General features: G+C 39.7%; 1 protein-coding gene across 10 annotated transcripts in view; it reads left to right on the top strand.

Annotated features, from left to right (window-relative positions):
- Positions 1-26,264, top strand: part of NRXN1 (neurexin 1) — a 1,072,395-nt gene that overhangs the window by 402,321 nt on the left and 643,810 nt on the right. For 8 of the 10 annotated variants that reach the window (XM_069954855.1, XM_069954851.1, XM_069954853.1 and 5 more), the window contains 2 exons: positions 2,723-2,767; positions 3,737-3,898. In XM_069954855.1, coding sequence (XP_069810956.1) covers positions 2,723-2,767; positions 3,737-3,898 — 207 coding nt within the window. The remainder of the gene's footprint in view (positions 1-2,722; positions 2,768-3,736; positions 3,899-26,264) is intronic. The other 2 variants (XM_069954852.1, XM_069954854.1) reach the window with 2 other exon arrangements.

Genomic DNA, 26,264 nt, shown 5'->3' with positions numbered 1-26,264 from the left:
GTAGCAGTATACACATGCTTTAGAAATTGTCTACTTTTTTCCCCACCAGAAACAGTGCCACTTTTGTCAGTGGGATGTGTTGGTATTGCAGCTAAGTCCTATTCACTTGTATAGCACTGTTCCTTAATATCTGACCCAATCCCTGCCCCAGACCATGGAGAAAAGTAGTGCTATTTCTGAAGACAAGTATACAACCCCTTCGATATCTTGTTTAGTAACATGGGTCCCCCTATTATTTATAGAAAATCTAAGCCCCTATGTACCCCATATTCCTGCAACAGGTGTGTTTGCTGGGAAAATAGCTTAAATACCCTTCATGTGCACATTGTAATACATATAGAGCCATATACTTTGACAATCAGGCTCCAGATATGACATCTAAAGTTTAATTTACAACAGGTCAAAGTCTTCTTCACCCTTTTTGAAGACTAAACACTGTGACCAGCAGTAGTCTCACATTCCTTTGTTTAGAGGCTGCCCCTCCATATATTTTTAGATTTTTTTCCACCATTGTAACAATTACTAAGGATATATATCTAACTATACATCACACCCATATAACTTGAATATATCTTGTAAAAACTGAATGAAATTGAATAATATGTATTGTTTTCCTCGGGGGAAACAATTTTCTTAATCATTCCTTATTATTCCGAAAAATGGAATCTGGATAAAGATTTATTAATTTCTGTAAGTATATGGGAAATGGGGAAATACCAAAAGAGTAAATTGCATTTTTGTTTTATTCAATACATGTTACTATATTTTTTGGACTATAAGACTGAATAGATGATGATGAGAATAAGAGAAAAAAAGACCCCTTAACAAAAAGCCCAAACCCTCAAAAACTAAAACAACCTGGTATTGTCCAAGATAGGCCCATGGGCAGTTTTTCTTTCCTTCGGGGTAAAGATAAAGGCCACTTCTATTTAGACTGGCATCTAATCTACCAGTCTAAACAAACAATTTGTACCAGATTTATTAGGTTCGTGACTTTTGACATATTTATGACTGTCCTAAGGTCAGAAAATAAAATCTTTAGCCATAGCTCACAGATTTGCAGCACAGTTTACTGTAAGTAATTTTCTTAGTTTCCTCTTTGGGATAATCATTATAGAAAAATAGTATGGTACCGTGTAGTCTATAAATCCATGTTAAAGGAGTAGATAACTTTATTGGCCAACAAAATCATTCACACATTTTTGTCACTTTCCAAGTAGAAAAATGCCTATATTTTGAGGTTGCCATAGACTGATCAATAAATGTTGATCTTACATAACCAATATACTTAATGATGAGATCAGCTGACCCTATTGAGGGCCACGTGTGATGGATCTGCACTTGCTTACCCTTTAGTTCTCGGAAGGAAAGGCAGGGTCAGAGCAGTCTGGCGATGGCTTACCGCTGCCCTCCCAATAGAGAACACATGAATGTTCAGCTGTTCCGAACCCCCAGTATCTACCCCCTAGCTATGGAACAGTACACAGCGATAGTCTTGGGTATTCACCGAGCTTCCTTCACTCTCTTTCTGTCACACTTGCCTACGTCATACATTAGTTAATGAACCTCTCTGGTAATTACCACAACGCAAGTGCAAGAAATGATCAACCCCCAATAAATTAACATTTATAAAGTTGACGCTTACGTTTACAATCATATCATGCAATATGTCGGAGAGGGCACAAAAGATTGGGGGGCTATAATAATGAATTCAGGTTCATAGCTTTCCAATAGGTTTTCCCACAGAATTAAAATTTCATTCTCCCATGATCTCGATTGGGCAATTTCTTTTTCCTTTTTTCCCTTTTTTTTTGTTTTCTAGTCTAAGTCTTATAGTCAGAAAAATACAGTAATTAATATCCTAATAAAGAGTTTATGTCCTAAATATTTTGTCTGCACCATAAGTAGTAGGGCTCTTCCATTCATTCTAAAGAAAGTCAACAAATGCCCAACTTTCTAGATTTGCCTTTGCTCATGACATTAGTTCAAACAATAATTGAATAATCACTGAAATAACAACAGTAAAGTAATGAATGAGACGTTGTACAAACCTACTTGGTGCATGTTTAACAAGGCAGTTACAGAAACCCATTCAACTCATTTTCTGTGTCAGGATCTTCTTTGCTTTGTTTCATTGCAGTAATCTGTGACCCCAAAAGCCCATCAGTATGACCGAAAGAAGTTTTGGAGTTGAGGAGGATTCCTTGAGAGCTGTAAATTCAGTAGTAGGGGAATAAAAAAATAATAATTTCTGAATTTGTCCAAAAAATGAAGTCAGAGGAAAAAAAATCTTGAGTTTTAGAAAACAATGTTGAGGAAGCAGACATGTTGTTTCCTTAGCCATTTTTTATGTCTGTCAGATGTATTAAGCTTAAAGACAAAAAAAAAATAAATGGGGGACTAGCGACCATGTGTCCGTTTTTGTTCAGTACAGAGCTGATAAGTTATGAAATATATTTGCAGGACAAATACTATTGTGGTTGCCTCGGTGGAGGCCTACTTGTTAGTCTGCTTTTTTTCTTGTAAAATTTTTTTGCCCTTTTTTTCTATGTTACTAACATGCTTAATAACTAACATGTCACTCATGGAATGTGTCATTCTACTAACCGTTACCTGAATCAAAAAATGTACTAACATGGTAGTGACCATCTTATTTTTTTAAGTAACAATCGTTATTATGTTCACAGTTTTTAATTTCCTTTCTCCCCCCTTCTCCACAAAGCACTCAGGCATTGGACACGCTATGGTAAACAAACTACATTGTTCGGTAGATATCATTCTAATTGTTTCTTATTTTGGGTTTGCCGTGTGTTTTTCTTTCTTTCTTTTAACTGTAGACATCATTACAAAAGAGGAACTGCGGTTGGTACTCTTCTGCTTACTTTCAACTCCTTCTTTTCATCTGTTGTTGACCTCCTTAGTTCTACCTGTCCCTATCAAGTTTTTTTTTTTCTTTTTTTCCTATTTCTTTTTTTCTTGGTTTCTTTTTTTTTTACTCACACATAGGGGCATCATTACCTTAACTACCTTTTGCATCAAGCTGTAATTAACCAAAACAAGGCTAACCTTTGGCTGGCCCAGGTGGCTACTGGCTCGGCCACTCTCTAACCATTCATAATGCATGGCATGAACGCTTGACTTGTACTGTCCATACATCTTTATTAATCACAAGCAGTCTAGTTACTTATTTCCCCCCTTTGTCTTTTGTTTCTGGTCTGTAGTGTGGATGGCATGTGCACACTAGAGTGCGCTATAAACATTGTTTACTTTGCGTTTATTATTTTTTTTTTTACTTTTTTTAACGTTTGCATGTTTAGTTCTTTCGCTGCTGCTCATTTGTTATCAGTGCAAATAGTGGTGGTGCTTATAACCGCTTGCGTCATTTATGTCTCCCCTTCCCCAAACGCATGTTTTAACTAGTCAATGACAGACTACTAAACTTACTAATACGTACAACAGCTGAACTAACCTAGAAAGCATTTTACTAACACCATTTTTGTGTCTGCTAAATAACTGTTCAGTTGCTGTAGGGACAATACTGACACTAGATCATTAATCAGACAATAGCTGAAATACAGTAGTATAGATCCTTTTTAGGGGAATCTAGAATTCAAGACCAAACTTCAAACAGACATGAAAATGGATTTCCAAACTAGGTTTCAAATCAGGCACATCCCAGAACTGCAGTATTTAGGTCTGAGTATAGCGTGTCCTTTCCCTGTGCTTTGTTATGTAGGTAACAATTTCAGTGGATGGGATTCTGACCACAACAGGCTACACTCAAGAAGACTACACCATGCTGGGTTCAGATGACTTTTTCTATGTTGGAGGTAGCCCCAGCACAGCTGACCTGCCGGGGTCACCAGTCAGTAACAACTTCATGGGCTGTCTTAAAGAGGTAAGTGTATCTTTTTGCACGTTGTTAAACAAGGGGAGTAGTTAATTTCATTGATGACGTTGGAGAAGACCAGAAGAATTAATTTTTTGGATACTGTATATGAATATTTTTGACTGCAGATTTTATCGGCTTATTCTATAATCTCAATACGCGACATATGGGTTATGAATACTCTTTTCGTACTTTCCGTTGAAATGTCACAGATTTATTATCGTATCGGAATTTTATCGCATTACAGCTTCTATTTTGAGGAAGAAGAGGATGTGTAGTTTCTACATCACAAGAAGACTGGCATGTTATTTAAAGGGTTTTAGCAGAATTAGGAAGCATGACTGTATTCTTCCAAAAACAGCACCTCACCTGTAGGTCAGGGCTACTCAACAACTTTTAGTGAAGGTCCAATTACTGGGGTCTATTGTCAGGTGAAGTTCCGAGCTGAACATCCGTAGTAAACGTGTTTTGTTAATTTTTCACAAATGTTGTTGAACTATTTACATACAGAATTGATGCTTATTAGTGGGAAATCTTAGTGGGAAATTTTTTCTCTCTCACCAGCTCTTTGAAATGATGTACAAAGGGGTTGGCTGCCCTCAGTAGCATATAGCCCCCCTGTTACTCCCCCAGTAGTATATAGACTCCTGTGCACTCCCCGAGTAGTATATGGACACCTGTACACTCCCCCAGTGGTATATAGTCCTCCTGTGTTTTCCGCCAGTAGTATATAGCCCCCTGTGTGCTCCTCAATAGTATATAGCCCCCCTGTGCGCTCCCCCAGTAGTATGAAGCCCCCTGTGAACTCCCCCAGTAGAATATAGACCCTTGTGCGCTCCCCCAGTAGTATATAGCCCCCTGTGCATTCCCCCAGTAGTATATACCCCCTGTGCACTCCCTCAGTAGTATATAGACCAATGTGTGCTCCAAAGTAGTATAAAAACTCCTGTGTGCTTTCCCTCCCATATAGCCCCCCTGTGTGCTCCCCCAGTAGTATATAGACCCCCGCTTTGTGCTCCCTAGTAGTATATAGCCCCCCTGTGGTTTCCCTCGCATATAGCATATAACATAAAAAAAAACAATATCACTTATACTTACCTGGGTCCGGGCGTCTCCTCTTCTCTTCCCCTCTTGTGGCCGCACTGCAGCAGTCAAAAGAGGGCGCTCTCCCCTTGTCCTGGCGTCGGTGCTCTAGTGACTCAAGCGCCGGCACCAGAGACAGAGAGCGGCCTGTTGTGACTGCTGTGGCCAATTGCTCCCTCTCTGTCAGTGCTGCTGTATGGTAACTATGAGCGCTTGTTACGAGCACTCATAGTTACTGTGCAGAGCGCAACTCAGTATACAGATATACTGAGCTGCAGCAGGGGTCCGGACAACTGGCCTCCATGGTCCACATTTGGACTGCGGGCCACCAGTTGAGGACCCCTGCCATAGGTTGTGTTTGGTATTGCATCTCCACCAAATTCACTTCATACGTACGTACGTACGTACGTACGTACGTACGTACGTACGTACATACATACAGCACATAAACAGATGTGCTGCTGTTTCTAGAAGAAAGCAGCCATGTTTTTCTAATCTTCTAAGTGCTCCCTTGGTGCTCAGTCATGCGTTCATTGATTTTTCAGGTCTTTAAATAGGTCTGCTATTTGTACTCTGTGATCCGTGAAAAATGGTCCGTAATTGCATCCGTGGTACATCCGCATCCGCACAAATGTTAAACCAATAAAAAAAAAAAAACTAGTTTGCTTAGAATTGATTTTTTTTTTTTTTATGGACACAAGAAACACAGATCCTGGCAATCATAATCTGCACTAGGACATTTTTTTTGCAGTACGGATTGCAGATCCACAGTAGAATGGACTGTGTGGATAGCCCAACAGAAATCAACGGGCAATAAGTTGATCCGTGATTGTAGATCCGCAATCACGGACAACTTTGCAGGATGTGTGAATAAGGTCTTAGTAATAGTGTCATCTATTCTATCAAGATATCTGATATGCTATTCTTCATGTGTTTATGCTGTAGCTCTGTAGATTCACACTGGCTCCTGTCTGTAAACACAACCTCCGCATAAGCTAACTGTGAAGTCATTGAATGATTTGATGATTTCCTGTACAGTCAGAACAGATGAAAATCATTCAAAGGGGTTTTTCAGGGATTTTAGAAAATCTGTAATAAGAGCAACCAGCATAAAATATACCAACTTCTAAATCCCCTGCCACATCCAGACCATGCGGACTTCCCTGCCAGGTGTTTCCAACCAGGCCTGCAACCATGGTATCATTATGGCGTTATTCTGTAGCCAGTCACTGGCCCATGCGGTTATGTGCCGTGTATGTTAGCAGAGACCTCTGAGGTCAGTGATTTTATTTTAGTTGCAGAAAAACTAAAACAATTTACCCCAAGTCCTTTCTGACCCCTTCCTGATAGGACATAGGACCTATGTAAATCATTGGCCCCATTCACACATTCGTACATGTGTTTGGGGCTGAGATCCGCAAAAAAATAGAACCTGCTGTAATGTGGACCATTAAATGCGTCAGGGATCACTATGGTAATGAGGTGCCAATATAATGCCCGATGAAGCATGGCGCACCACAGATTCTTATTTGTAGTGGGGGCTGCACTACAGGCGTGTAAATGTTGCCTTAGGCTTTTAGTGAGATAGATATGAGCTAAATTAGCAAAGGTGGAAGAGGCCAATGTTCTGCTGGAATACAGTCTAGTTAACCTTTAGATATAATATTCTTTATTCTTATTAAGTATTTCTTCTGCTGGATACTAAAGTGTCAGTCCCCTAATTAATCAGTTTAAGGAAAGCAGAAAGGAACAAACTTAGCGATCCTGGAATCTATGGCAATGACTTCCACCTTCTAACATCAAATTATTTTAGGTCTAACATTCTGTTCTGTATAATTATAATAAACATCATAATTAGCTAGGAAACCGATTTCCTCATTCCCAGCATATACAGAGATTATATAAATTTCCTGCTGTCAACAATAGGAGGAACTTAGGAGCTTTGTGCATCCTGCATGATTGATGCACAGATAGAGTTTTTATTTTATTTTAGAGGGTCTTCAGGGCATTTCCTTTGATGTTTAATAGTAATCAGACCTGGTTAAAAAAATAAAAAAAAGTTAATACTCACCTGCTGTGATTCCCCCATTGCCACCATTTTAACATTTCCCGTTCCCACTGATCACCATTTCCTGAAGTTTCTCAAGACAGGGAAGTGTAGGTAGAGATGAGGGAGTTTACAGTAATAAAGAAGGAAAGTGCTTCCTTATCTCTGCAATCCGCTCATCAGCCGGCTTCCTTTTAACTCTATGCCACTGTATGCTGCTCCTCTCCAGGTGCTGGGGAAAGCTGGATCCAGTCCTGGGAAGCTGGATCCAACTCTTCCCAGCACTCGGAGAGGAGCGGTATGAAGTGGCATGGAGTTAATAGGCAGCTGGCTGGTGACCGGATTGGTGAGGTAATGAAGTGCTTCACTTCATTATTACTTTAAATTCGCTCATCTCTTGTGCCCAGTCAACCAATTGCTGACTGTGCTGTTGGTGATTGGCTGATTGGGCACTTTTTTGTGTTTGAGACATCTCTAGAAAAAGAAAAGTGAAGACTGGGTGCCACCAAGACAGTGGTGCGCGGGGACTGCTGCGGGTCACCATGGACTTGATCATATCTTGGCCCATCTTGAAAATTTAACATAAGATATGGCTAAACAATCCCTTTATCTCTATGTGGGTGACTTAGGAGCTTTATATCAGAATAACTTAGCTCCAGCCATCGTAAAGAGATATTAGAAAATGTTCTTCCTAAAGTTTAGTCAAAATGTCGTTGAGGGATGGACAATGTCTTTACATATGACTGCATAATCCGGCTCCTACTATTCATGTAGAAAATACTCTCTTATAAAGATATTTCCATGTCAGGCATTCGTGTAACCATAATGCGGGCCAGCATTTAGTGGGATTCAGAACATAAAAGTTTTATATTATATCTTTTAAAATTGTAGCGCACATCATTTTAAAGCAGTGTCTGGTTTTAAACATTTAACATTCAAAGTATCAGAATGGTGTCTGGCAGAAAAGAAGGCTGCTCAGGCATGAAAGTATGCAATCTGAATAGCTGAGTAACTATAAAGTAAGCTTGTGTTATAGAACAAATGTAATTCTCGTATCAGTAGTGCCGGAGCAAACCACACACCACTGCAGACACTATGTGGCTAATGCACTGGGAACCCTATGCAGACAGCTCTTTTACTGTTACTAAAAATAAAACTAGTTCTGGACTCGTAGCCGATGAAATCACTTGGTTGAATGAATATATAATATGGAACATAGCCTCAGCTTAGGTTCATGCTTTTCTATAGAAAATACTGATGTGTCCAACCTTACCTTTCTGTGAATTGTATTTAGGACTCCACATACTTATAGTGCAGAAGAGAAAGGACTGAATCCCTCAGTTACATGGCCAGAAGCCATTGCTTGGAATAGATACATGACAGTTGTTCTGCTGTTCAGTGTGTGATCAATTTCGAACCTAGTAGTTTAACCCCTTAGATGCCATGGTCAAAAGTAATGAGTAGAAATATATTATGAGTAAACCGCTAAGGATTAGCTTGCAGAGAGAGCATTGTGATGCTTGTACATTACTAACAAAGCAACAACAAAGGCTCTTCATTATTTCAGAAGGCATCCATTGTCCAAAGATCTTCACATTTCTAGAGAGAGGCAGCTAGTTACTTCTCCATCGGGTAAAGCTGCCGTTGGCTTGAGATAAATATTAGTGAAAATGAACATTGTCTTTTTTTGTGTTAGATTTGGTTTTGAGTAGGGATGATCCGAACCTGGTTCGGACGGGGTTCGTGCAGCGGGCGGATCTAGCGGGAGGAATGCCTGGAAAACTGGGATACAGCCATAGCCATAGGCTGTATCCCAGTTTTCCAGGCGGTCCTCCCGCTGCATCCGCCCGCTGCACGGAGTGGGCAGACAGCGGGAATCCGATGCCGAGCGTTCGGGTTCAGCCGAACCCGAACCTCGGCGGGTTCGGACCATCCCTAGTTTTGAGTTAGCCATAACATGTTGTTTATGGAGCGATCAATGATCAAATGTCTAGAATATATTTGTCCCATGCCCCCACACCCCTTCGACCCATTCCCCCACCCCACCCCTTCTCACACAGTCTATTTTTTTATGCATTTGGAGGCTTTAAGCTATCTATACACATATAGTAGGACAAAAGTTCTCCACAAAGGGGTTGCCTGCTGAGTGGAAAACAGCTAAAGCCTTCTGCTCGTCGTTAATGAATTTTTTTTTCACCCACCTTCCAAGCACCCTGCTACGTAGCATTGTGTGCGGGTGGAACACAGAGCCACTGGTATTTTTTACCTGATTTCTTGAGCTGTACCACTTCTCTCCTGCTGTGTGGCAAAATGTTTACCCAAAAAGTTTATTGGCTTACCTTTGTCAAACATACAATTGAATAATTGCTCAGTATTTCATTAATGGGCCACTTGAAATCTCAATTTTTCTGGCCGACTTTAACAAGTAAATTAGGTAGGCATAACCATGCCACATGGATGTAACAATTGAAAAAGAAGCAAAAGTGACTTTTATGCTGGATTTGTTTTCATCGATATTTGCAAAGTAAGAATTCTTACGTTTGTGAAATTCTTTAGATTATTAATAAACTGACCACAAAGATCTCAAATAAAATTAATGATAGTGAAAGAAGCAGCTCCGGTTTGGAGGACACAATTTATTTAGTGTATTGCAAACAAATAAAAATACTGCCTCGGCTTCATCACCTCGGTATAAAACCCACAAAATTAATTGGACCTCCACTAAAAATCTCAACAGGATAATAATGTACCTTAGCTTGATTCATCCCACTCTTCAGCTCTAAAAGATGGCGGTATAAAATGCGCCATAAATTTGCCTCTAATTTTAAAATGTGTGCTGTAAGGATGATAAAGGGATGGAAACGAGCGTAGGTATTTTCTGGATTCAAAATTCGTAAATATACTGTACAGTAAAACTGTCCCGAAAAAGCAAAATGCATTATATTAATACATTAAAACAGAGTTAATAAAACCACCTTATGCAACACACTGAGACTGCAGCGAGATATTACAATCTGGATTCTTAGCCCATAAATCAGTCTACAAACTTTTGAAATTTAGCCTTTTCCCAAAAATCTTCACGATGCAAAATGTTTGGCTGGCAAAATTTGAGCTGCAAGTCTACTGTATGTGGTTCTGAAACTCTGTTTCAAAGGATTTTCCAATGAAACCAAGATATACTTTATCTTCAGGTTTGGACATACCTAGTATTAAGGGGATCTGACTGGTGTGATCTTAAGAACAGGGACCTAACTCTCCCTACTGAATGGACCAGTGGTGCGAATGCTTTTATTGACTTTTGGCAATCTCCAGTGGCTGTGATAAAGAATAAAGCAGCATTTACATGTGTCCCATTGTTCACATCTCCTATGATCAGTTATTTATGCCCTCTCTTCTGAGGACTTGATTTTGAGGGACAATTCATTTAAATGGAAACTGTTTCATGATGCCTGAACTAACCTTTAAATAAGAGCAAGCTTCTGTATTACAACTGCTTATCTACTCTGAAACAATGCAGCATTTCACAGGGGTTATAGTTATAAAGAGGCATTTCTGGGTCAATAGCACAGGGCTGAAGTGATTGACTGATATGAGACTTATATCTCCTGATTCAGCATAAGAACCCATATCATACGCCATCTTTATGCTGTTGACAGGTAACAACATATTGCAATGTCATCATTCTCTTAACTATGATAAAATCCTCAGTTTAAAACTTTAGATTTTAAAATGTGGTTTGAATTACTTTTAAATTACTTCTTTGTACCTAATTAAGCAAAAATTTCCAATCATTTTGCAAAAATTTTAGCTATTGGCCTAAAATTTCAGTCAAACCAAGGGAACTCGGCATATTGATAACTATCAGGCAGTGTTCTCTTGTGGGAACAAAAAGGTCTTACACATTATATTCTATTGCTTATGTGTAATGCTGCAAGATGCAAAGAAATCTGTGGCAAACCGATTTATACTGTTCCTAAGTTGCTGATTTTTGTCATTTTTTTTATTTATTTTTTTACTTTTGGCTGCAATGGAAAAAAAAATTCTAAATGTTGTTTCAAATGTTTGAAATATATGTGGGGGTTATGATTCCATTTGCAAGCCAAGAAAGGCAAAATTTCACTATTTATGTTGTACAAAAAGATGTGCAAGCCCTTACTTTGAGCAAATCTTTGAGTCTGATTGTTCTGCATTTGAATACCGGTGGCTGAAGAAGTTGGATGCAGCCCTAGGGGTTTCGGGAAAGCATGAATACAGCCTATCGCCTATGACTGTATCTATGTTCTCCAGGCAGCCTTGGGCTACATCCAATTTTTTCAGCCACCAGTAATCAAATGCCAAATGATCAGACTTGAGCATTACACTAATCTTTAGTCACATCATAAATTATAAAATAAAGTAGAAAAAGCAATCAAATAGTCCCATTAAATCATTGAATAAAAAGTGTCCCCCGCCCCATCCTCAGTATGCAAGGCATAGGGTATAACTAAGAGATCACAAGAGGTCCAACTGCTGGAGCCCTTTAAAATCTTGAGAACGGAGCCCCTGAAATCTAAGTGGTGGGCAGGGTATATGTAGCCTTGCTTAATTCATTCATTATGAAGCCAGTGGAGGTAGCCAAAAACTTCATTTATTTATCTCTTGCAGCTCCATAGGGAATAAATGGAGCAGGGGTGTTTCTGTGTGGCACGCAGCTCCATCCAGTTCGGGATCCCTGTACCATCTCTTAGTTATTCCCATGGATACTGTGGATAGGCATAGCTTGTCAATAAGGGAATACACCTTTAAGTGTCAGTAAAGTAATCCGTGTAAAAACGAAAGACCCAATTTAATCCCATTAACATAGATAGATTTATTTATTTTTTTTTCATTTTGCTGCATATTTCATATTTAAATGATGTGTTTTTAAAAAGTACAATTAGTGCAAACAAAATATGTGGGTTTTTTGATAGCAGAAAACTGAGAAATGAAAATAGACTGTGTCATTAAGGGGTTATTAATCTGTGTGATCATCACTTGACCCGAAAAGATTTTTAGCCCCTGGTGAACAGTGAAGGTTTCTGTTATATGACAACGGGCAGACATTTTTAAAACCACAAGAATTGGTACAGAGAGTACTGTACCTTGGAAAATCGTATAACTTTATTTTATTGTGCAAAGAACAACCTTGATTTGCCGTCGCCTTAAACCCCCTAAATAAATATATTGGTTATCATTATTTTATTTGAGTTCATAGATGTTCTAACATATTTTTCACGCACTGTTACCTAATATCAATCCCGAGTAAAGAACAAGCATCTGAGATAAAAGGGATAGCTGAGGCACCAACAACAAAGCAAACGGATTATTCACAGTAAACTAAGTCGATTGTGGGGCTTGGTATACTTGGAAGCTGAGATAGAAGATAAGAATGGTATATTCATGGAAGAGATAAACTACACAGTAGAGAGTGTACTGAGGAAGATGCCAAAAAGTGAGAATATAGAACTATTGATCAAGGGAAAGATTGTACTGACATTTTCAGCCGAAGAACCTTTAAAGAGCACAGTTGCTCTTTGCCGTCAGATAAAGCCCTGACGGACAGGGAGTCTGTAGAGATTCAAGGTGCGCCATTAATCCATATTTTCTCCTTGTCTACTTGTCTCTCGTAGATGTTTAGAATGTGTTTACTGTTACAGCGGAGCCGACTTTATCATAAGGCACAAGTTTTATGAGACTATACATTTCTTGCCATTCTACAGGACTCCCGAGCTCTCCTCCCGGTGCTTGGATTTGCCAATCCCGTATTTGGCAGCTGTACAGGGCCTGTGATATTATCCCAGACTCCTAACAGAGGTCCTGAGTTTAGAAAGATGCAGAAGGTGATGGAGTTACAGTCTTAGTTAATGAAATTACTTTATAAAGACAATATGGACAGTGAGAGTTGTAGGCTAGTAAATGAGCTACTGTAGCTAATAAAGTCTGGCTTAGTCAAATTTTAAAGCAAATTTGAACTTGCATGTAGACGCCCCCAAACCACTGGTAACACAATGTAGAAGTCCTCATGCCGCATCCGGTTTTGGGGTCGGCCTTTCTCCTGGCCGGTATTTTGAAGAAAGAGTACTTTTTGTGGCCTAGAGCAGACTGCGGTGCCTCTCTCCCCATCTCCATGCAGCCCAGGTGCATGATAAATATAAAGGGAGGTAAGGAGAAAGGCACTTTAAGCCTAGGACACAGATACTCTAGGCCACACCAGATTGACTCTCCACCCTGCCGCGCAGCTGCAGTAAAAGAAGTTTTTCCTCAAAATACAGGCCACAGGAGAAAGGCCGACCCCCGAACCGGATGCAGCATGAGGAACTCTACAATGCGGTCCTGGTGGTTTGGGGGCAGCTACATGCTGGTAGGATTCTTTTTAAGGCTCTTAAAGGGGCCAAACATTGATTTCCAGTGATGCTACATCCAATAGGTGGTGCCAAGCTCTTTCTTCTGCAGGAGGAATAATCTGCATGTTATTTTCCCAGTGGGGCATTGCATGGCCAATAAGACTTCTACACCAGTTCGCTGCTCTCCTCCAGGAGAAACAATAACCTTAAATCTGCTTCCATAAACAGTTAGGGTCTGGTCTATTTTTTATGTAATGTAAAAAAATCCTCCTAAATTCCTGGCATCAGACTTTAGTAGCTACGATTTCCTTCAGCCAAGCCAAGATTCAGTTTGCAGATTGGTTTGAGGCACCTTCTATGGCACCTACGGTAGCACGTGACACAGGTTTCCAAATCCTGTTTTGTAGCTTTATCCTTAGTGATCATTAAAGGCCATTTGTCATGAAGTATGATGAAGACTGAAGAGTCACAGCCAAAGTCTTCTTTTCTGTCATAAACCTGAATGTTACCATAATCCTTAAAACTACACCTGCCCATCATTTTCCATCTTAAGGAAATTCAAAATGTACCAGATTGTCGCCTCTTAATAAATGATCACATATTATTTTGATACCTTCACTTTTTCATTATTTTATCTACCATTGAACACTTAAAACCCTCTGACGGGGTAGTATAAGAATTGTGGATAATTTCATAATAATAGGGTCTCAAGAATAGTCCACAGGCTTGAAACCACAGGCCTAATAGCCACATCTTCTGGTCGACCACATTTTTGTGTACACTAAAAAAAGAATGTGTTTTGATCCGTATTTGCATAATGGAAGTCAATAAAAAAAATAAAAAAAAACAGAAACAGATTTAAATTGACTGCACATAAATGCATACATTTTTTCATCATTTTTTTTCCAATAAAATGATTATGTTGAACAGACAGCAAAAATGCAGTGTAAACCCAGCCTAACATAATGTATAAGTGCAGAAAGCACAAACAACAACCCTATGCAATGTTAGACCTAAATAGGCTGATTTACACATACTGTAATAAGGCTTAGCCAGCCTAGTGCAGCCTCATGGGTATTGCTCTGCTCCCACAGCTTCCTCAGGGGAATTTTTAGTGACTCCATTAGGTACAGTACTTCATCAGATAGAAATAACTTTGTACAGTAGACAAAATACACTTAGTTGTATGCCTGAATCCGCACACAGGATGTCTATTGGAATATAATGGTTTGCCGTCTCCAGAAGATGTATGCGGAGATCACTTTAAGTAATGGAACAATGAATGCAAAAAAATTTAAAGTGTTTCCATTTTTTTTTATGAACTTTCATATCACTTCTGGAGAAGGGGGGGGGGCTACCTGGTGATTATCAAACATAGACACCTTGTACAGCGTAAGCTTGCCGGTAGCAGGTAGTACGACAGTGAGTACCAGTCTCCTATGACTCCATCCTTCTTGCGTCGTTGTGGAAATGTTGCAGACGGCAACATGTTAGGAGCAGCTGGTGGAGCTTTAAATTAGCCTCAGAGGGATTGCTGATGAGCAAATATATTATTAGGCTCCTTAGAGTAATTTGCCAGGATTCACTAAGCTGAAGTTAGGGTTATTGCACATAGAAGTGCCATGATAATTGTCATTTGGGCTTTTAATACCAATGGAACGGCATAAAAGAGGAAACATTATGCTTTTATTTGTCTTTATTCGTCTTACTTTATCTTATAAACTGTACGCGTCATCTTAGAATAGTGTACTGTATATCCCGGAAGGATGCAACAAAATATGTTTTCGATTTCAATTGGAGTTAAAACTTATATTGCGTAATGGAAAGTGAGAGCGCTTCCTGTATCGTAGTATTATGGTTTCTAACATCGCCGCTTGCTTTCGTTCTTGGTATATATTCTGTACACAGGTGCATGGCTTGTTACAGTGACAGAGAGGAACCTGGGTGGCCTCTATAACACAGTATAGGGGACAAGTAAGAGATCATGGGGGGTCTGACCTCTGTACTCCTCAACAAATTCCGTATCGGTCCCCAGTTCCTTTGTTATGAATAGAGCCACAGGGTAGGCACGGGACTCGCAGCTCTATTCATTCCTATGGAAGTGCCAGAGAGAGCAAAGTACAGTCCTATTCCGGCTACTTGGCTTTTTCCTACACCTCCAAAGGAATAAATAGAGCTGCGGGTCACATGCCGTACCCGCAGCTCTACTCTTAAAACCGAAGCCAGGAGATGATTTGGAGGTCTCTGGGGGGTTCGAGGTTAGACCCCCCCCCATGATACTTGTCCACTATCCAGTGAATAGGGGACATGTTAATTTTTCTTGGAATACCCCTTTAATTTCTTTCTGATGGGTTAATACACATTATTTCTTCACAATACAAGCCAAATATAGTACCTGATAATTTCCACAACCACTCCTTCTGTGCCATGGCCTCACGCTGTGTGAAAATTTTCCTAATCATGTGTTACTGAATTAATCCAATTGCCACAGTCATCACTATCTACAAGCTATCATGCAGCTTCCAACATCTACTGTACCAGAAGCAGCCGGTGATTAATAAAAACTATAAAGAAAGTCCATGTTTCAATATCACGTTTCTATATAGGCATCTTCAATTCCAAAAAAAAAAATGTAATATGTCATAGCAACATAAAAAATGTTTTGATTTGTAGGGGATCTGAGTGTTAAAACCCTGACCAATCAGGAACAAGCAGAGAGAAGCCAGTGGCAGCTCTTCTTACTAACCACAAAAGATCAATTCCACCTGCTCAATACTTCTTTCCCACCACATCATCAGTCAGAGAAGATTAAGGAGGCCTCCAAACACAAAAGATTGTCAGCGCCAGTCCCACAAAAATCGGCAGGTTTAACAACCTGTCAAACATGTTAGGAGTCATTAAAGGGCAAGATCAATAGGATCTTGACACCCGGCAGCCACACTGATCTGCTGGTTAATGAATGGAGCTGAAAGCAGTTGGCTCAATTTACAGCCTATGGCCATGTTCACATGGCATAAGAGACCGGACGTTCCATGACCAGGCCAGGTCACGGAGCGGCCAGTCTCTGAAAAGATCACCCCGGCCCGCAGAGTTCTGATGTGCCCGCATCAGAACTCACCACTGCACACTATGGTGCCTACGGCCAGAGCCGCTCGCTTAATAGTGTGCACTGACATTGTTTTCTACGGCTGCTATTCAATGAATAGCGGGTGCTGAAAACTGACACGTCAGTTCTTTGCGGCGCCGTGATGGATCCCAGCCGGAGCGTATGCGATGTGTATACGCTCTGGCTAGGATCCCATAGAAGGCAAGGCAACGTATGGTTTCATACAAAGTACGGTCGTTGTTGCCGATAGTAACAATGGCCGTACTTTTATGAAAACATAAGTTGTGTGAAAATAGCCTATGACTGTATCCATGGTTTCAAGGACTCTCTAGGGCTGCATCCAACTTCTCCAGCCACCGAGCATTTAGTTTCATGCAATCTCAGGTTCATCCAAAAAAGTTCAGCAAGTTTCCTCATCTTCACTTGTTAGTCTATATTGGCTGGAGAACCCCTTTAAGGGCTTTAATTTCTCAGTCCGACCAAATATCATGACATGTTGTTAGAACATTCAGAAAGTCCTTTACATAACCATCCCTGGGTGTCTACATGAAGACAAACATAATTATAAAGGGTCACCAATCATGTTGTTGTGAAAATCACCATACACCTCAGGATATGTTGAGTTTAGGGATAGGTTAATAAAGGATACATCTGTAATGTAAGATACTTACTCGGCTCATCCCTTATGGGATTTCTTCATAAGCTTATTTGAGCTCAATATTATCTTCGATGGAGGAAATTTTCTTTCCCAGATGCCTATGATGTAAGACTTCATCACGGACAGTACAGCTGGATTTTTTTCTTTACTTTTATGATCAGCTTAGATGGCTCTTACAATCTTCTTTCAGATGATTACAAATTGTACATGATGGGTTTTATAAATTACATACAGTATAGCATTGTCTGTGGAATGATGTCCCTTCCCTCCTTCAGATCACTATTTCTTTCCCCTTAAATAAAAAAAAAAAAAAAAAAAAAAAAAAAAAAGAAGGTAAATATAATTAAAACTGATTAAATATTTAACAAAGGTAAAGAAAATCATGTTTAACCTGTGAAGGACAGCTATGGGAAACATTATTTGCATAGCCTGCTTTTCCAATCGACTAACCCACTGCCGATAACTAAGAATATACAGTAAGAGAATTGTTTCCAATAAATTATTTACAATAAATAAAAACTTTCCATTGGACACTTGTTCTCCCATCAGGTATCTAGTGCGAGAAGGAACACACACCAGTTTCTTTGGCACCATTGGCTAAAAACAGATTTGCATTTGGAAATGGGGTTGTCTGATGCCACTAATACTAATAATAAAGATATTATAGTCATACACATATAGGCAAATAATTTTGTTCTAATTGTTCTAGAAGACCATAGTTCCGGGTAGATTCCATTCCTTTCACTTCAGTTAGGAATGATTTTTTGAATCCTGCTGTCTTCCAGCTTCATGGAGAAGGTGGATACAGCCCGAGGACCATCTGAAAAACATGAATACAGTCTATAGTGTATGACATTATTTATGTTTTTAAGGCAGGCCTCAGACTTTATCCACCGTCTCCATGGAGCTGGCAGACATCAGGATTCAAAGGCGATCATTTGGCTTCGTACAAACCTAAAGGAGGCAGCCAAAAAGCTTCGAAAATTTTCGGTCATACAACAAATTTTTATAAAACAGCCAAAACTATAGTAGCTACAATACTGAGACTATAAGAGAAGGACAAACTTGACAGAGACAAGTCATAAAAATTGGAAAATCACATTTAAAAAAAAAAAAAAAGTCAGCCAATTAACCATCCGATTTCCGGCATTCCTCTCCTCTCTGTCCCTATATCGCTGTTAGTCTCTCCCTGCTCTTCTCTAACTGCCTGCAGGGGCCTACAGCTGATTGGACGGATGTTGGGATTATGGTTTATCACTTTCTCCTGCCCAGTGATGCTGTGATGCTCCAGACAGCACGTGCGACCACCATTTTTTGTGGTGAATTTCGCAGAACGCAGAAAATTGACAGCGAGATTTGCAGCGAATCTTGATTTGCTTCGCTCATCTCTAGTAGTGATCTATATGTCATGGAAATAAAGGAGAAGTAAGTACCAAGGACCAGGACTGGCACCATTCTAGGAGGACCATTTTTAATGTTGCCTTTTTCTTCTATCTACTCCGCATGTCTATATCCCTTACACTGACAACAAATATCATTGAAAATGTTCTCTCTATGGTCAAAACCCCAAAACATATGGGCAGTAAAGAGGAAATAGGTGATTTAAAGTAGAGAGGTCGTATAGAAGACAGAAGGTCCAACTTGTTCATCTTTTGTAGCTTCTTCTTCTGCCCTTCAAGTGCATGTCCACCTATATTATTACCCAAGCTTTGACTATACACTTAAGATTCTTCTGCGAAGCAGACGCAATGGAAACAATATACTATCCGGCTTTATATTGAGCAAAAATGTTGTATTCTGTTGAGTATGCAATATCCAATTACTTCTGTCAATAGAGCAACACACATGCAGTATAGGAAAAGTTTTATCACAATTCGCAGAGTTTCTCCCACTTGCTTATAATTATTTGACTTGTTCAGTCTGCTAGATATCAATTTTAGTTCTCAGTCCCATAATTTACTCCCACTAAGTAAATCAGTGGTTATTTTATATACTGTAATCTCTATATCTTGTATTACTCAGATAGCTGTGCATTGTAATCATCTGACGTGCCGCCTGCTTCCCTGCTCTGTGATGGATTGATTCTCTATTTTGTGATAGTGGAAGCAATTATTATTTCTGCCTTGTAAGAATGACATCATCGGTGTAGCTACAGGGACAGGATTCCGGGATCTATAAACTCAATACTTATTATTCATTCAGGCTTTCAGATTGTTATTGGAGTTTGTTGGTTTCTTAGTTATATTCTTATGTTCTTTCAAAGTCTTCAGCAATCAGATTGTTATAGAGATCCATTCCATAGGTTGTACATAAGAGTCTATTTATTTTGGACTTAATGCTAAATATATGGACAGACTAATAATAATTCAATAACTTTTATCAATTGTTTGACTAGTCAGGTCTACCAGATCAAAGCCTTAGATAACAACCCCCAACTAATCCATCGGAATCCAGAATCCAGGACCTAAGTCTTGAATTATTCTGCACTGTACAATTCTGTACATTTTTCTTGCTCTTATCATAATAATAATAATAATAATAATAATAATAATAATAATAATAATAATAATCTAGTGGTAACAGTGACATGTCTACAAACACATGTAGAGAAGATGGAGGTTTTCTGCTGGCCTACAAGCCTCCTCTGCACAGGGAATCTGTGATGTCATAGTATTCTAGAAACCACATAAGGAAGGTGTCGGGTTTTGGGAGCTCAGTGGTCAATATGAGCGCTGTGTTTAGGTGATGGTTGTTATAGTTGATAGTTACATAGTTAATACGCTTGAAAAAGACAAGAGTCCATCAAGTTCAACCTACAGAAACCCTACTGGGCTGAAGGCAAAAAACCCCTATGAGGGAGATGACAATTGCCCCATCACAGGGAGAAAAATTCCTCCCTGACTCCAATGGCGATCAGAATAATCCCTGGATCAGTGTCCTATCACATGTAATCTAGTGTCCATAACTTGTAATATAGTATATAGGAAAAGCATCCAGGCCTCTCCTGTACTTATATGATAAATTAGCCATGACAGAATCATATGGCAGAGAGTTCCACAGTCTCACTGCTCTTACAGTAAAGAATATAGAGAGTTCCACGTCTCACTGCTCTTACAGTAAAGAATATAGAGAGTTCCACAGTCTCACTGCTCTTACAGTAAAGAATATAGAGAGTTCCACGTCTCACTGCTCTTACAGTAAAGAATATAGAGAGTTCCACAGTCTCACTGCTCTTACAGTAAAGAATATAGAGAGTTCCACAGTCTCACTGCTCTTACAGTAAAGAATATAGAGAGTTCCACAGTCTCACTGCTCTTACAGTAAAGAATATAGAGAGTTCCACAGTCTCACTGCTCTTACAGTAAAGAATAGAGTTCCACAGTCTCACTGCTCTTACAGTAAAGAATATAGAGAGTTCCACAGTCTCACTGCTCTTACAGTAAAGAATAGAGTTCCACAGTCTCACTGCTCTTACAGTAAAGAATATAGAGAGTTCCACAGTCTCACTGCTCTTACAGTAAAGAATATAGAGAGTTCCACAGTCTCACTGCTCTTACAGTAAAGAATAGAGTTCCACAGTCTCACTGCTCTTACAGTAAAGAATATAGAGAGTTCCACAGTCTCACTGCTCTTACAGTAAAGAATAGAGTTCCACAGTCTCACTGCTCTTACAGTAAAGAATATAGAGAGTTCCACAGTCTCACTGCTCTTACAGTAAAGAATATAGAGAGTTCCACAGTCTCACTGCTCTTACAGTAAAGAATACAGAAATAATTATAATAATAGATATTTATAAGACCCACATGACCAAAATTAGCAGGATATGCCTGTGCTCACATGTCTGGACCCTATGTCTTCCCCATTCTGTGAGAGCAGCAATGGTAAGTGTAATACCATATCCATACTTGTGTCGTTTGGGGGCATCCTTCCCCGCCGGTGGTGCTGGCTGGGTTTTGGTGGGGCTTTTTGGGTCTGGTCCTGTGACATTGGGGTTGCAGGGCCGTTCCATGGCCTCCCTTCCCTGCATGTGCACGCTTTGCGGGGTTGGCGGTCGCTGACCGACACGGTGTGGAGTTAGCGTAGGGACCCGTGTGGACCAGAGGACCTGCGCAGTGGTACACGGGGCAATATGGCTTGATCAATTCATATACAGACACTCTGGTGTTGATTTTTAATATAGGCCTAGCGGCATTAGTATCAGCCATAGATGGGATGTGCAGCCGTTCCTTTCTCTTCAGTTTCCGTGAAAGAATATAGAGAGTTCCACAGTCTCACTGCTCTTACAGTAAAGAATATAGAGAGTTCCACAGTCTCACTGCTCTTACAGTAAAGAATATAGAGAGTTCCACAGTCTCACTGCCCTTGCAGTAAAGAATATAGAGAGTTCCACAGTCTCACTGCCCTTGCAGTAAATAATCTGTGTCTGTGCTGATGGTGAAACCTTCTTTCCTCTAGATGTAGAGGATGTCCTCTTGTCATAGGACTCAGTACATCACTACAAAGATCTCTGTACTGTCCAGTCATATATTTGTACATTGGGATCAGATCGCCCCTAAGACGTCTTTTTTCTAGCGTAAATAACCCCAAGCGTGATAACCTGTCCTGGTCCTGTAACCCCCCCCCCCATTCCCTTAATAACCTTTGTTGCCTCTTCTGCACCCGCTCCAGTTCAGCTGTGTCCTTCGTATATACCGTTGACCTGTGCTGTATACAGTATATACCATGTGTGGTATAGCACATAACTATACTTATTATTTCTTCAAGTTTCCTGTCATAGTTATATAGTTAATAGAGCAGAAAAAGAGCTGGAAAAAAATGGGTAAACTAATAGTTATAACCCAGCTGTGTTGATCCAGAGAAAGGTAAAACCCCTCTGGAGGCAGATGCCAATTGCCCCATCACAGGGAGAAAACACCCTCCTGACTCTAAAATAACAATTAGAATAATCCCTGGATCAGCGTCCTATCACGTGTAATCTAGTGCCCGTAACTTGTAATATTATAGTCTGAAGGGGTCAAGGGTAGAGATATAGGGAACCTTTCTGAAAATCAGGATTTGGTTTATTCAGCCATTAAAATTGATTCAGATTTAACAGCCAATTTGAATCTATGCAAAAACATATATATATAGACTGTGGGACAAGAAGCACATACTCTTTGTCTAAAGCACACACTCTATGTCTCCCTGCAAAGCTACAATTCCTTGAACAGACAGATGTTTTGTTTTTTTTACAGGCGGCACACTCAATGGGGTCAGCTCTCTGCGCTCAGTCCAGTCATTCAGTGTATGCCGACCACTCTGTGTATAAGGACAGGGACTCCTATCTCTGCTCCTGTATAGTGTAATAAAATCCAAAATAAAATCCCCAAATTTCACATAACTTTAACATTCAGTGTTAAATAGGTCCAGTGCAAACCAATGTGTTATCCTCTTGTTTAGACCCTCTACATGGGGAGTTTATCATTTGGACTAATGTTCAATTGTTTTTAAATCATTCCCCATGTGAAATGTCCTGTGTACACGGATGTGCTGCCAACAATCGTGGAAGGGAACAGCTGCGTGAATAGCTAAGTGGTGTTTTGTTCTTCAGTGCACTCATGACAATAGGGTTGTGTAAATTGTCCTTTCGATGAGCAACAATTGTATATTGTATATAGCCTATGGGAGCTTATTAGGAGCACAAATTACCTTGTATATAGCCTATGGGAGCTTATAATCGGCCATAATCTTTCTGTGTAAAAGGACCCTTAGTTAATTGGGAACTAACTAAATTATGGGGTCTAGTATGGAAAATATACATTACTTTTAGATAACTGATTTGGGCATTCTTATTTAACAGTGGGGAGTTTCCGTAATTTGGCCCCTCCATCAATAGCCCAAGTGGAGTACAACTATAGGATTATTGATTTAATTGAGAACATGTAATTCTACATTTCTCCTGTAGGGGAGCTGCAAGGGTGTTCAGAATACACAGATATCTGATTGTCATGTTTAGCTTATTTTAAGGCATCCTTTCAATAAACAGAGATATCCAAAACTCATAACGGCTTTGAGGCAAATAAAATGTTCCTCTATAAATGGATGATTCCTTTATTTCTTCAAAGCACGATAACAAAAATAATAAAATGTCTTTCCCGCTGTCCTTATTTCACATGTATCCATTATATGACACAGCCTGAGCGGGAAAACAGACACCTTGTGTTAATATTCACATGAACATTTTAGCTTTACAGTACATTGCTCAACAATGGAGCAGATGGATTTCTTCCACTGCTGTAACTCTGTTTGTTTCCATCAGCGTCTTCCAAAAGGTAAAACGTTAGAATTTGTTTTTCTTTGTGTTTATTCCCTCTTTTCATTATCTTTTTAGTACAGATATAGCAGCTCCACAATGGTTGAATGTGCTTTCTTTTTTATGTATCCTTAAATTCTACATTATAAAACCGGCTCTTGTAGTAGGAAATGCTAAATTGATACAATCTATCAGATCCTCAGTCTGTCTTCTGGGTAGACCGCCCCTGAATTATACTTTACTGGAAAATGAATTAATATGTCACATTTGCCTTGGAGCAAGATTACATATTGTGGAAAAGTATCCAATTATCATTGTTTGTCACTGCATACAGAATAAATAAAGCATGGTTTATTTGGTGCTTGGCGAGAATTCAGCATGACACATTCTTAACGGTTACAACATGGCATCTGGGAGATACGACCGAATGTGGATGATGTTAACGCCTTCCGAACTGTATATATGTCACCTTGTGTGTATAACGAGTGTATAATAGAAGCATGTTGTGTTTATTATATTTATTTATTGGGGGGGGGGGGGGGGGGTTGTACTACAATAGATAAAAATCCTAGCACCATAATAATAATGCACATATCGGGAGACATTAGTAAAAAGTTTTACTCCTAATATTTTTAAAACAATTTTCCGGGACCTTTTTATTATTCTTATTATTGACCAACTCCCAGACATCGGGTAAATCCACAGTAAGTGAGTGTCAACCTGCCAGCAATAAACATATATCTTTCCTAAGATAAAAGTAAAAAAAATAATATAAGGGCAGACTAGATCAACATCCTATCACATGTAATCTGGTTCTCGTAACTTGTATTATTATTGGACTGGAAAGGCAAAATCCCTCTGGAGGCAGATGCCAATTGCCTGATCTCAGGGATCAGGCAATTCCCTGAATAATCCCTGGAACAACGTCCTATCATGTGGAATCTAGTGCCCATAACTTGTAATATTATAGGACTAGTCTGTCAATAGAACGTCCAGTCCTGCAGATGGTGCTACATGCCACAGTGCTCCATGCTGTCAAAGTCAGCATTATATTATTAGTTTTTGGCAAAGGACTACAGTATATACTAGCAATATTCTTTAGGAAAAACAGCCCCCCTAGAAGACCACTTTTTAATACCATTTTGGGTCTCAAATAGGTCCATCCATCCTGGAATCCCCATCCCTATTTATCAACCTGCCGCTCTTGTATTCATCCCTTCTATCTGTATAGATGTAGCTCTTTCTCTTCTTCCCTCCAGATGAATAGCCAGCCGGTAATAAATTCTATATTGGCCACATATTTTACGACATGCAGCAACAGAAACAAAGAACAGACTTTCAATAATGTCAGACATATTTGTAAAGCCGGAGAGCTGAGTTCCTGATTTCACGATTCATGACTTGTACGGTGTAGAATGACATGTGATAATGGTTGTGCGACAATCTGAGTGAAATGCTCCTCTCCTATTGTGTCCTCTCCCGGGATACTAAGCCAGAGGCACATGAAGGAACTGGGAGATGGGAAATCCTCTCTATATACGTGTATACTTGAATCTACCTTGCAAAGGAATATCAAGATATTTTCATGGCGTAAATCAGAGCTCATTCCCAAATTGTACTATGAACGGGGAAATCTCAGACTCTGAGACTTTGTGAGTCTACAGTACAATTCTGTTTGATTCGAATTCCATACTTAAAAAAATCATATGACAAAAAGAAGGCTGGGTGTAATGTAAACTTAGTTCTATGAATTTTGAAGGGCTAAAAATAAAAGCCAAAAATAGTATCAAGAATATTGTATGCTATATATATATATATATTTTTTTTTTTGGGACTAACAGTGACTCATAGAGCCCATAGAGCCCTGATTTAGCAAATACCTGTCCTGTCCTTAAGCCCATATGTAGAACCTTAAAGGGGAAGTCCTGCAGGGGGGAGGCAGAAAATCATTATGGGCAGGGGGTGGGGAAAATTAAAAAAGACAACATGCTCACCTGTCCCCGTGCCTGTGCTTTGCTGCATCATCGAGCTCCCGTTTCCCATTCCGGAGTCCTCTTCTCCCAGTTTCTGGGTACATCACAACTTGAATGTCACAAGCTGGTAGGATTTAGTCTGCTCAGTCAATCAGTAACTGCAGCGGTGTCCCACCCCAGTCACTGTCTGGCTGATCACAGCATCCATCAAACCACTTTAGACACTTGATAAAGAGACCGGACCAGTCTCGAAACGCGTTGTGTCGCTGGCATAATTCTTTTGATAAATTTTATGATATTTTATATCACTATTACCTCTTGGACCTGCGCCTGTTTTACCTTGTTTTGCCTTGGAGTGGAGGAGGATACTGACTGTCTTTAATCTCTGTGGGGATTAGTCGGGAGTGGCTGCGGTTCATTCACATGCTATCAGTAAGAGTTGGGCCTTACATCAGCACAACCTACTCAGGTGAGAGTTCTATGTGCTTACTTTCACCACTTCAGCCCTGTCTGAATTAGGCTATGGAGCGCTGTCTTATATTTTGTTTCTCGACCAGAACATGGCGTAGCCAGAAGGGAGCCGGGGTCCAAGAGCAGGACTAGGACAGGTGAATGTAACTTCTATTTTATGTTCCCCCACCCCCAGACCAGAATATATATATTTTTTTTTTCCGGACTTCTCCTTTAACTTTGAAGGCATCCAAGCAAATATGATCTATTTGTAATTTTGGAATAAAATTGTATGTACCAGAAGTTCAACTTTATCATGCCTTATTGTATCGTATAACTTTATCATGCGGTATTATTAAAAAAAAAAAATGCTAGATGGCAGAAAGTCAAGGAAAGGATGATGA

The sequence above is a fragment of the Dendropsophus ebraccatus genome, chromosome 15, assembly GCF_027789765.1.
Source record: "Dendropsophus ebraccatus isolate aDenEbr1 chromosome 15, aDenEbr1.pat, whole genome shotgun sequence".
Taxonomy (NCBI): Eukaryota; Metazoa; Chordata; class Amphibia; order Anura; family Hylidae; genus Dendropsophus; species Dendropsophus ebraccatus.
This window is presented reverse-complemented; position numbering and strand designations above follow the sequence as displayed.